At 40.0% G+C, this 12909-nt stretch overlaps 1 protein-coding gene across 1 annotated transcript; it reads left to right on the forward strand.

Annotated features, from left to right (window-relative positions):
• The first annotated feature begins 480 nt into the window (after nt 1–480).
• Nucleotides 481–1575, forward strand: LOC124326943. Its single transcript, XM_046785657.1, has 2 exons — nt 481–1074; nt 1135–1575. The coding sequence occupies exons 1-2, from the start codon at nt 481–483 to the stop codon at nt 1573–1575; spliced, it is 1035 nt and encodes a 344-aa protein (XP_046641613.1).
• The last annotated feature ends 11334 nt before the right edge of the window (nt 1576–12909 follow it).

Here is a 12909-nt window from a genome sequence, read left to right on the forward strand (position 1 = left end):
GGGTCGGCCTTACAACAATGGTGAACGTCAACGAAGAAAGAATTGTCTACTTGTGTAACCCTAGCAGGGCAGGAATCGCCTCTTTGTCGACGCGTACATCGCCACTTGATTGTCCGGCCATCCTTATTCCTTTTTTTCACACCTAGCTTATAACAGCCATTTTGGATATGGTTTTGAATACCCCTAACGTACCCATGCTTTCGAAAAGAATGAGAATTCGAATAAGAGAAGCACTAGGTAGGTTCTTCGCATTGTTGCCTTTAATTAATATTTAGACATTATTTGCAACATTGCCACTAATAAAAAGGTATATTGTGAATACTCTATTTCTAGTAAATATAAAGATGGGGCCGGAAGGGTTTTCAAAAATTGGGGCCGGAAAGGACACTCTTCTGGCCCTAGCGTAAATTTTCCAAATTTGGGCCGGAATGGTAGGGCCGGAATGGAATAGGGCCGGAACGTCATAGGCCCGCAAAGCCCATGCTACAAATCTACCAGGCCCTGATCCGCTCAAAACTAGACTATGGGGGAGAACTCATCGAGTCCGCCTCTATCACAGAAAAGAAAAGATTGGACAAAATCCAAGCACAAGTGCCGAGAATAGTGGTTGGTGCGCCAAAGGACACTGCAACAGAGGCCCTGCTACGAGAGACGGGTGAAATGCCCTTGTACCTAAGGAGAAATCTCGCCAGCGTCAAACATTACATAAGGTGCTACGAGGTGAATTCTGACCTGCTGGCAGAAAAAGAAGAATGGTTAAAACATGCCAAGCAGTGTTTCCTCTCTAGAGTCGAGTCCATGACAAACACCTTGGACCATAATCCGAGCTCAGGCGAGAAATTATCCATCAGCAAGTACCCGCCATGGAAGGCTCTGCTTCCAGAAGTCACGACGTACACACCAAACGACCTGAAATGGCAAAAAGTGTTCCACATATACACAGACGCAGCAAAATCAAAAGACGGGCGATGTGCTGTTGCCTTTGTGGTACCAGAGAAAGAAATCGTAGAGCAGAAGCGTCTAGTGGACGGTTTTGCGACAGCAAAGAGCGAACTCGCAGCAATACACCTGGCAGTAAAGTGGGCAGAAGCACATGCACTGGGGAGCTTTGTTATCCTAACAGACTAAAAAAAGGCATTGCAAATACTCACCTCAACTAAAGACAACAACATCGTCAAAACAAGCACCGTGGACACTTGGCGAGCACTTTCCAGAGCTGGCACAACTGTCAGCTTTTCGTGGGTAAAAGGCCACATTGGAATATCCGGTAACGAGCAGGCTGATCGTGCTGCCAAAAATGGGCTTGAACTAGAACCCGAACTCAGCTTCAGAAAAGACACAAATGACATCCGTGAAAACGTTGAAGACCTCCTCCTGAAAAAATGGCAAGGCCTCTGGGACAAGCCGAAAACGGAATGTGGACGTTTCACACACAGACATAGCCCAGACGTGTCCAGACTCGCCTCCTTTTCGGCCAATCAAGAAGCGAGATTTTCAATCAATCAATCAAGAAGTGTTCTTATCGCAGATTCGCCTCGACATGCTGCCACTAAACTATCGTCTGTTCAAACGTAAAAAACATCCGACCGGTTTCTGCAGCAACTGCGACGCTGAAGAAAAAGAAAACGTAGAACATGTACTGCTGGCCTGCACGGCGTACGCAAAGGAGCGAGAAGAAATGTTATACATAGTGAGCGAAGACACTCCCACATTGCAAGAGCTATCAACGAGGAGGTAACTCTTGGAGCCGTTTTGGACTTCTTCAATGCCACAGGCATCAAAGCTAGGTTAGGTTAAGCTAGGTAGCTGGTTAGTCCAAAACTAATTTAGAAAAAAAACATGGAATTTGAATTGGCCTGAAAAGGGATATGAATATGGCCATTCATTATGATTGTTCTTGAGATTATGTACAATTACTCAAGATTTACTTTGATATATAAAAATTAGTAACAAGACATAAAACCAAAACCAATTTTTATGTGTGGTCGTGGATGACAAATACTAATTTTTTCCTCCTTATTATTGTTGGACATTTCATAGATCGTAAATGCGAAAGTTGTAGTAACGAACCAACTCCTTAGCGATATGTGGCTGCAAAAGAACGTGGATGCACAAACCATCATCTACTGTAAGGTCAAACCCCAACTTCAAGTTATCATCGAGGGGTGCACAACGACAGAGAAAATGTGGGATCGTTTACTTCTTCGATTCGCATAAGCTGCGACAGCAAATGCTAATTTTCTCTTGGCAAAGTTCTTTGAGTATAAATATGAAAAAGATATAAAACAAATATTCGTTGTATGTTTATGCCTACTTCAATAATTGTGTCCCTGTTTCGCATTTAATTATAGAACACAATCTCATGAGTCACATAATGAGACTAACGGTAATAGCAGAAGAACTGAGAAATCTTGAGTCACCGCTCACCAAACAACAACTGATTATGAAAATTATGCATTCATTGCCGACAAGTTATCGTGCCTTTCAATAAGCATGGCAGAGTGTAACGGTACCTCAACAGACAATACTGAACCTCACGGTACGACTCATCGGAGAAGAAGAAATTTGAATAAAGGCGAGATGGATCCAGCAGACGTGGCCTTCCTTGCTGGACAAACTCACCCAACTCCCAGAGCATCTGACGTAGCCTTTCAGTCACCAAGGGGTAAGGTGGAGGATACCCAGCGTTCAAGAGAGGTAGTAGAGTATTTCGTGGCAGAGGTGGAAGATTTTGGAAACAGGACTGATTCCAGCAACAACCGAAACAAGTGTGAATCCAACTCTATCTTCGTCTGTTTCAGCTGTAACCAAGTAGGACACAAGGCCTATAACTGTTCCACCAAACGGAATGAAGACAGAAAACAACAAAGAAATTGCAGTTTCAACAAGAACCGTACCTCCTTTTGGTGTGTCTCATCATAACTCTGTATTGTTGTCAATCAACCGGACTATTGATTTGCAGATACTGCTTCCTTCAGTCACATGACAGACAAGAGGTCGTTCTTTACCACGTTTAAAGAAATACCCCCAGGTGCTTGGAATGTAAATGGAATTGGAGGAATAGAGCTGGAAGCACGAGGAATTGGGAACATTAATGAAACAACCTTCCTTGAAGGAAAAGAAACAAAAGAAATATTTTAAGACGTACTGTTCGTTCCAAATCTATCAGTCAATTTCTTCTCCGTTAAATCGGCCACGGAAGCCGGCCTTGAAGTTCATTTCAAAGGAAGGAAGGTATTAATTGAGTGGAATAATTTTGTATACTGCTGAGTCACCTCTATTTACATCTCCGGCTTCTTTCAGGATAAACGACACCACCTTCATGGTAGGAGAAAGGGTCTCTCTCTTTCAGTTGAGTGTACTGGCAGTCAGCTGTAAACAATGTGAAGACTTTGCAGCTAAAGCTGCGTCAACAGCGTCCGTCCACCTTCTCCATCAACACTTTGCACATGCAATTGCAGAGATGTAGCCAAAACAATCAAGTAAAAGGCCGCCAAGGATACCAATCTTGACCCTGGACAAGATAACAAAGCCACACCGTGTGACGGCTGCATGTACGGAAAGTTTCACCGACTACCCTTCCCAACCAAAGGGAGGGACAGAGCTGAGAGAGTTGGTGATCTCGTCCATGGCGACGTGGGAATAGTCAACAGCAATACTCCGGATGGCTGACAGTTCTGCTCACTGCTGAAGAATGATTAGTAAACAGAATTTACCAACACAAAACTCTTGAGGAAGAAAAAGTGATGCCACCACCCACGTCATTGAATTCTGTTGGAAGATCAAGACTCAAACGGGACGTCCAGTAAAAATTCTGAGAACTGATCAAAGGGCGGAGTATCGTGGAGAGCGGTTCAAAAAATGGAAATAAAAGTCCGGAATCATTCATCAAACAACTTGCCGGTATACTCCACAATAGAATGGCGTTAGCGAAAGAGCCAACGGAAAATAATAGAAGGCGTAAGAAGTTCACTCTAGAACGCCCGTGATTACCGTCAATCGCCTAACGCAGGAAATAACGTATAAGAGCTATGAGGTGAGTTCCTCTGCTCAACAATCTATGTCAGGAACAGGATCCTAACGGCTCAAACGAAGACCAGTCCCTATGAAAAATTCTTCGGAAAGAAACCGTCTGTGAATCATATAAGAGTGCTTGGGTGTGAAGCAAAAGTTTTTATTCCCTCTGAACTACGACTGAAAATCAACCCGACTTCTCAAAGTGTATGGTTAGGAGGGATACTGTGAGAACACGAAAAATAACAAAAAAACAAGAAAAATAATTGTCTCACGTGATTTCGTATTCGATGAAACAAAATTGATCGGAGATGAAATTTCCAGCCCAAAATCCGAAGTCAAACACAATCCGTGCGAGCCTTTTCGAGTGGTTATGGAGGCACTAGAAGCGAACCAATACATGGAGCAACTAATAAATATGAAATCCAAGGTGATAACGAGCACAAAACGACGACGTTGATGATGATGAATCGTTTGATAAAGGTAACAACTTATCATTACACAAGTGATAAAAATTGTGTGTTTTAAATAAATCAATTTCATACAGAGGCTCAACCGTTAGTTGGCAATGAAACTCATGGTGGTGTTACTGAAAATGAGTTGCCAACACAGCTGCGGGCCTGGCTGCATCTGTACACGATCACTTCTATCGAACCAGGTCTGAAAAATCGTACGGCAAGTCATTAGGGTTAGCAGCACCATCGCCAGCTCCTGAGAACACAAACAACACTTCCGAATCGGAGGTGGATGAGCCTCAAAGCTTTAAAGAATCCCAACAGTCGAAATATGCGGATAAATAGATGGCTGCGTTCGAAGAAGAGTACAGATCTCAAATCAACAACAATTCTTGGGAACTTGTCCCTCAATCCCAACTGCCAGCTGGATGCATCCCAATTGGACATTAGTGGATTGTGAAATACAAACCAGGCTATGGAAACATTCCGGTTCAATTTAAAGGACGTCTGACCACTTTTGGCTGTGCTCAACGACTTTGTATTTATTTTGAAGACACTTTCACCCCAGTCCCTCGAAACGAATCGTTTTGTATGTTTATGAAATCGTCTCAGGCGAAAATCTGGAAATTGTACAGATCGACATAAAAACCACCTACCTCAACGCGGAACTCGACAATCCGGTTTTCATGACTCGACCAGAAGGTTTCCTTTTACCCGGGAAAGAATATTGGCCCGTATTTCTCAAAAAGGCGCTCTATGGTACTAAAGAAGCACCGATGTTATGGAACAAATCGCTAAAAGGAAAACTGGAGGCAGTAGACTTCAATCCGCTCACTGCTGATAGATGTGCACCCATTCGTCTAAAAGGAGACGAAGGATCACTACTTATTGTGTACGTTGATGATGTCATCTATGCAAGTAACAAAAATGAAGCACTGAAACCTTCGTGGACTACTGGGTGAGTGAGTTCGAGATCCACAACCTCCCACCCACCCGGTTTCTAGGATTAAACATGAAACGCGACAGACAAAATCAGAAAATCTTTATCTCGCAAAGAGACGCCGTTCTAAGTCTACTCGAGTAGTACGGGATGGCAAGTTGTACACCAGTCCTAACGCCCTCTGACCCCAACGCCCGTCTCACTGCGTCGATTTTGCCAACCAGCGAGGGAGAGAGACTGGATATGACTAAAGTTCCTTACCAATCAGCAGTTGGAGCCCTTTTGCATCTTGCAAACGCAACACGCCCAGACATCACCTATTCAGTAGGCCAAGTAGCGAAGTATTGTGCCAACCCACACCCAGCAAACGGGCCAGCGGACAACAGAATACAATTGCTCTATCAACAACACAAAGCCAGTATCAAGCGTTGGTAGATGTATGAAAAGACGCGGTGTGGCTAAACAGATTCAATGCAGAACTCAATCCAATTAAAGGCGAATCGTCAACCAAAGAAAAAGCATTGCCGATAGTCCCAATTTTCTGTGGCAATGAAAGTGCCATCAAGTTGGCAAAGAATCCAATGTTCCATTGGAGAACTAAACACTTTGATGTCAAAGTACACTTCGTAAGAGAACTACAAAACAAAGAACAAGTAAACATCATGCATGTCAAATCTGAACACAGTCGGCGGATATCTTCACTAAACCCTTTCCCGGACCCAGATTTGTGACACTGCGATAACGTATTGGTATGGGAACTTTTTCAAACAAAACAAGTTATGTTTGAGGGAGAGTGTTACTCTGAACAACTGTATAACTTACTTAAACAATTAATGGCCCACACTGCTTGTCTCTCTTCTCAATCTAAGCTACAACTCGACTCATTTTTGGACCCAGGGACTACTCAGCATATGTACTATTAACGTTCGCTGTTCTTTTCATTTCAACAAAATTTAAAACCCTTCGTCTGGGACTGAGGTGGATAAATGGAATCGGCCAGAGTCACGTCAAAATTCTGTGAACAGGAGACATTAAAATCATAACGTCAGTACATAACATCGACCAGAGCATAAAATTCAGTGATGCAATTTGTGTTCCCAACCTGGGAATTAATCTTGTCTCTGCCGAATCAATAACGGCAAAAGTAGGGGAAATATGCTTTGCCAATACACACGTTAACGTCGCCCGAGACGGTATCCTGCAACTCGTCGGCACACGCGCTGGTGCAACCCTTAACCGCCTTGATACAAAGGCTCCCTATCAATCAAAGACATTCCCTAAATTCTTTTACTTCTCTACTTGACCTATAGCCCAGATTATTCCAAGAGTGGCACTAACTGGATCGGCCTAAACCTAACGGATGGGACCCTACCTCCCGCCGAAGACACGGATGATTTTCTTCTGCATTGTTAAAATAGCAAGACATTTCTTGATTGGGCAGAGAAATATCTTGATTACGTCATTTTTTAAAGGCGCATACTGAGACAATAGATTATGTTGACTAGTTAATTTCTTCACGTTCAAATCCGTAGCAATTTTTAAAATTCGAATATGGTTATGCAATGCATTTTTGGTCAAATGGTAGCGCAAATAAAGGGATACGCTTAATAACGGCAAGTAAATATGGGTGTTGTACTTCAAGGACTATGTTCTACAAAGTAAAATAAATATTAAATGTCGATTGCCAAAAACGAAATGAAAGATTGAAAAAATACATCATCAAAATCACTGTCTTGATATTCTTCGTCTTTTTCCACATATTCCACAAAACCTTCTTCCACAGGGCAAGTAGGTGAATCTGAAATATGCCGATCGATTACACAGCTAGTTTCTTCTTATAATTCGTTATGTTCTTCTACCTATAGTTGATTGTGTACAAGCTTTTTCCAAGTTAAGACACGAGCTTTCTGTTTTAGACCTTTCATTTTTTAGCACACTCTCAATTTCCTATTAAATAAAATAACTGTTATTTTGTTAAATTGTATAAATATAAGAAATGTTTGATACCATTTGCGTAACGGTGGTTACAATATTGTGTTCTTTATCTTTAGTGTGATGAGTATTTTTTAACAGATGCTTTGTAAATCTTTTCTACCTCATCCGTAGCTAAATTTTCATTAATTTTCCTTTTTTTGTATTTTGAGATAGGCTTACGTGCCTAATCCATTATTGATGTTTGGAGCAATTAAAGTATTGATGAAAGTAAATTTTTTGATATTTTTAATTGACTTCTGAATGGTGTCCTGCATGTTACAGAATTTTGTAAGAAAATTTCGTTCTTTTCAGTTTACATCTGGTGAACCAAAAGGAATTGCTTCCGTAACCTCTATTTTGAGACCCAGGCTCAAAGGAATGTGAAGGAAGCTATTCAAATGGTGAACAGGTTGATTTCAGTGAATAAGAGTTACCTTGCTATCAGGTAACTTTTCATTATTATTTTTCTCTTGCATTATCCTGAATATTGCCTCTGTCATTTTCTTGAACTTATTATTGTCACTTTACTGAAATGGTACTTTTCACTATGTGTTTAGGTGGCCTCAAGAGGGTTGCACGGGATTGCACAATGTGATTTATACAACGTCTACGAATATTGAATCACGATTCAGATCTGCCTTTCCCTTAGAGATCTCTGGTAAATTGTGATGTAATTTTGGTAAAGTGTTGAAATTTTTGTTTCCACGATATAATTCCAGATGACATCAATAAACTAAAAGATGCCAAGGCTAAACTTCTAAAGTAATTTCCGTAACCAAATCTTGAAGAAATTTTGGAATGGGAAGTATCATCTACATCAGGTAAAGTCCCAGCCTGTAGTAAAAGTCTTTTTAGAAAAGATGACATTCAAAACGACGAAAACAAATCACCTTTTCAAGAGAGATGCTCTGGGAATAAAACGCACCATCAGCAAACAGACTGAGGGATATGAAAAAGTAATACTGTGTCTATTTTGTTTTCTTAACATCACTTGAACTTAAACATTTAATTTCATCAGGAATTCAACAACCTTAAAATGAAAGTAAGGAAATTAGAAGATGATTTGTCTTTAGCAAACAAAAACTTGGCTGAAAAACAAGATTAAATCATGGAACTTGAGGACGAAGTGAAGAGTTTGCAGTTGTTTTGTGAAGCTCCAAGAGAGGTAACTGAACGTAAGTATATATAAGCTTATGTAAATTCTTTGCAACGAACTTCAATTATGATTTTTTGTTTTTGTCTTTCAGACGTGCGAGAGAATCTCACTAACTTAGTAGATATTCATAAAGAATTTAAGAATAAGCCTCCGCTTATGTTCACCGTTCCAAGTTCTAACGTAGAGAGCCAAACAGCAGATCTACCACGACAAAAAAAGGCCAATTCCGAAAGAATGGTAGAATACACTTTATTACAATTTAGAATTTTTGTTAAAGTAATTGTATTGATTTTAAAGGTTCCATTCCATGGGAATTTGATGGTTGGATATAATTCTTTACGCGATGATTATACATATGGAAAAGGTGGCAAATCATCAGTTGATGCCATAAATGCGACTGCCGTAAGTTTGTCGGGTACACGTTGCCACTCTATCCCCAACAGTGTGCCTAAAACGAAATTTCCCGTTGATCTCAAAACTGCAAATTCAAAGTAAGGTTTTCCTTTTGCTACGAAACAAATTGCGTTCTATATGTTGGTTCCTTCATTCCTGAATTAGATTTCATAACTTCTCGCTGGACGGCATGGCATCAGGGAGACAAATCAATGACTCCAGAGAGTAAACGTGACCATCAAGTCGAGGCTCAACAATGCTCACATTTTTACCAAGAAAACCAGAAAAAAGGTGGCTGCTGTTGTTGGGGACGTCAGCACTGAAATTTCAGATGAAGATTTAATGGAAATACCTTCAGAATCTGGCCAAGGAGATTGCTGAAGAAGAGGTCGACGATGAGAACGATGATTTCTATTATTTCACTTTGCTCTATTATATTATTCTCGACTGCCAGTGTAGGCCTACATTAAAGGTTTAATGTACGCCAAAGGGTAAAAAGATTAGTTAAGGATGAAATTTAAAATAGTATCTAGCGGTCCAACGATCAGATGCTAGAGTCACTGTCGGAATCGTACGTGTTCTTTTTAGCTCTTGCTGGAGTCATTGCCAGAGTCGTAGTCGTTTCTTTTACTTCAACTTCAAAGCCATGTATATGTAGGCTCTCTCTAATGAAATTTTTCTCAAAGTCTTTATACAATTGGAGATTAGTCAATTGTTTAGTCTGATGCATTCCTGCCGTTGTTTAAGTTATTGTTTAAGTTATGATAACAGATTATGGAAAAAAGCTTATAGAAAGGCAGGTGTTTCATTTGTGTCTGATTTTTTCTAAAACTAATTATATGCTGGCTACGTTCACAGATGGCCCAACATTTCTTTCGTTGAAGATTGACAAGTCAACTAGCTAGAAATGGTCAGCCTGCGCCTTAGAGTCAAAACATTAGTAAAGGAAGAAGTCAGTATGTCAGCTTTTTGTTACCCGGAAAGCCCAGAAATATTCACACCTGAGAAAGTATACCACAAACTTACAACTGGTGACTACTCTGGATACTACCCTTTTGAATTCATCGATGATGAACTTGCACATTAGGATTACACATTTCACATGTGTAATACAAGGATGATGTGACAAGGATTTCCAGAGATCGAAAACATAAGAAGATCTTCGTCTTCAAACTAACTATATTAAATCCTCACATCAATTCAATATGGCAGTCTGCCATCCCAGCAGCGTCCGGATGATCCGTGTTCTCGCCTCAGCGTAAAAGATTACCCGATGCGTAGTGATAAACCATCACCCTTATCGACTTTATTAATTATTTATATTTTATAATGTTTTATATTGTATAATTATATCGATTTTGTATTGCTCCGTTTTTTTATTTATTTTTATCTATTGGGTAACAGGGTGTGTCAATGTCGGAACACAATTAGACAAAGTGCTCGACACGAAACGAGATCTTTTTTGGTTTTTGGGTACAATGCAGCCCTTCGGTATTGCTTCTCTCCCATTATTTGCATTGATTTTGGCGGTAGTTGGCATAACTGCCATTTTGTATTTCATCGATCCGAAATTTGAAGAAGAACCTGTAGTTAAAAATGTTTGCTGTGCGAAACTGGCCAAATTTTTGAGACCGTTCCAGTAGGCCAACTGAACCGTCATGGTGCCACCTCCCAGGAAGGTTGAACGGAAGGGAATGGGTTGAAAAAGCTACACTATAGAGTGTATAGCTCGATCTCCGGCCTAGGGTTAAATATGCCATGGTACTGCCCCTGCATTGGCACCATTAGGTAAGTGCTTGACACAATGCAGTGCCTTGGTATTTACTCTCTGATATTATTCACGTTGATTTTGGCGGTATTGACCATAACTGCCATTTTATACTTCATTGATCCGAAATACGAAGAAGATCCTGAAGTTAAAAATGTTTGCTTTAAGCACGATTTATAGCGTAAACACTGAGTGGGATCCATTAAATACTGTAAATATGTGTGCAAGGCAGTGTGTTGAAGGTGCGGCAGATCGCAGAACCCTAAATATGAAGAAGAAGCTGAAATTAAAAGTGTTTTCGGTAAGGAAAAATTGACAGTATGTCCGACATACGGGCTCACTTACGGGCCCCTTCATACGGGACCAGGCCCTTACGGTTAAGTAGGCCATGGTGCTGCCCCTGCATTGGCACCATTAGGTAAAGTGCTCGACACAATGCAGTGCCTTGGTATTTTCTCTCTGATATAATTCACGTTGATTTTGGCGGTTTAAAAAATTTTATTTTGAATAATTGATAGGGATTTCCAACCAGGAGCCACATTTTGGGAATACACAAAAAATTGAAAAGGGATTGGCGACCATTTGAAATTACCCTCCACATATAGTTGTCATTCAATTGGCAAGACTTTTCCCAAGCAGGTAGTGTGAAGTAACACCTTTAACTCCGTCAGCACGGTACACTTGCCGACTAGAAGTATTCAGCAAAGGAACATGTAAGTAATCAATTCCAATTTAATTAATTAATTAATTTCAGTAATTTAATTCCAATTTCCAATTCTTCTTAAGTATAACTCTCAGAGCCAGGATCAGCTTTGACGTTTGACAAACTGCTGATGATATCCCCTCGAGCTCATTCTCTCGCGATTCCTAGGATTTTAATGATATTTAAAGCAGACGAAAATACAACAATGGCAAGTAAATATATCTCAACATTAAGGAAAATAGATTTTCATCTGGCAACATTGCCTATGCAGGGCGGGCTCCACTGCCTCTCCATCAACAAAGTTAGCGGAGGCAATATAAATATACACTGTTTGAATTCTCAATTGTTTTATTTTTACTGAATTTTCCTTCGCATTACTGCAAATCGGATGCTGTTATAGTTTATCAACAAAAAAGTAAAAATTGGGTTTTTCGAATTTCTATTAGAGATTGTGGATACTTTGGATCGTTTTTCTGAGAAGCGGGTAATTAAAGGGGAAAAAAACAATTTAATGGGAATTTTTATTGGTGTCTCATCCATCAAAATCCCAAAAGAAATTTCCTTCCTAGATTTTATTGATCAAAATATTACAAATTTTGTAGAAGGCTCAGCCTTTTTCCTCAAAGCCTATAGCAGCAATTTTTCTGTTGCACGCCTTGTGCACCCCTAGCGGAATCCAGCAGATGTCCTTATCTCAGGGATTGTATTCTAGATTTTTCAAATGGGTTCAAACCTTCGCATTGCCCTCATCAACAAAACACAACAACAAGTTATTCTCTTTCTTTAAAACAATATCACAACGCCTGGCGTGTTGGCCTTATTGATTATATCGCAAAGCAATTTAATCAATGACTATAAGGGCCTAAAAATTTGGCTTAAGCTTCGCTTAAGCGACGTTGCCGCAACGTTGCTGTGAAAAAAGAAAGCAATAGCGTTGGAGGAATAACATTGTCTGAAGAGCAATCACAACGAACGTATTCAAGGAGAACAACAGAGAAAGGAGCAGAATACATACTTTCGTATAAAAGGCAACGTCGCATAAGCAAAGCTTAAGCTGAATAGGGTCGGTGCTAAAATAAGGGATTTGGTTTAAATAAATATAAGTGTCCTCAGTTTTTCACGCTGATTCGCTTGGTATTTTTTACAATTTTTTAAATGCAGCTTAGTGCGTGAAATTCTAATTTTAAGTTGGAATTAGCCCTTCACATTTCAAAACGGACCCTCCACCATTTTCTGTGGGTGGTTTTTACAAAGTTGCTGCACAAAACTCAACGTAGCTTCACAAAAGGTGGAAAAAGGACCATCCAAGATTGCTTTTCTTGTGGTTGGTAAAGGTAAAAATGTTGTTATTTTAAATGTTTTCCTTTTCTTCTTTTAATAGTCTTGATCGTCGAACTTCATTTCATAGCCACCTGAAAGAATGTTTACGTATTTTTTCTTGAATGGACCATGGAGTCATGGACAAATCAATTTCCTTTTTAACAACAAAGAAGAAAAATAAACTTG

Source organism: Daphnia pulicaria, chromosome 2 (assembly GCF_021234035.1).
Source record: "Daphnia pulicaria isolate SC F1-1A chromosome 2, SC_F0-13Bv2, whole genome shotgun sequence".
Classification (NCBI taxonomy): Eukaryota; Metazoa; Arthropoda; class Branchiopoda; order Diplostraca; family Daphniidae; genus Daphnia; species Daphnia pulicaria.

Coding starts and splice junctions, on each gene's coding strand:
- LOC124326943 (XM_046785657.1), top strand. CDS start 481: ATGCTACAAATCTACCAGGCCCTGATCCGCTCAAAACTAGACTATGGG. Junction 1,075..1,134: donor TCGCAGCAATACACCTGGCA/GTAAAGTGGGCA, acceptor GACTAAAAAAAG/GCATTGCAAATACTCACCTC.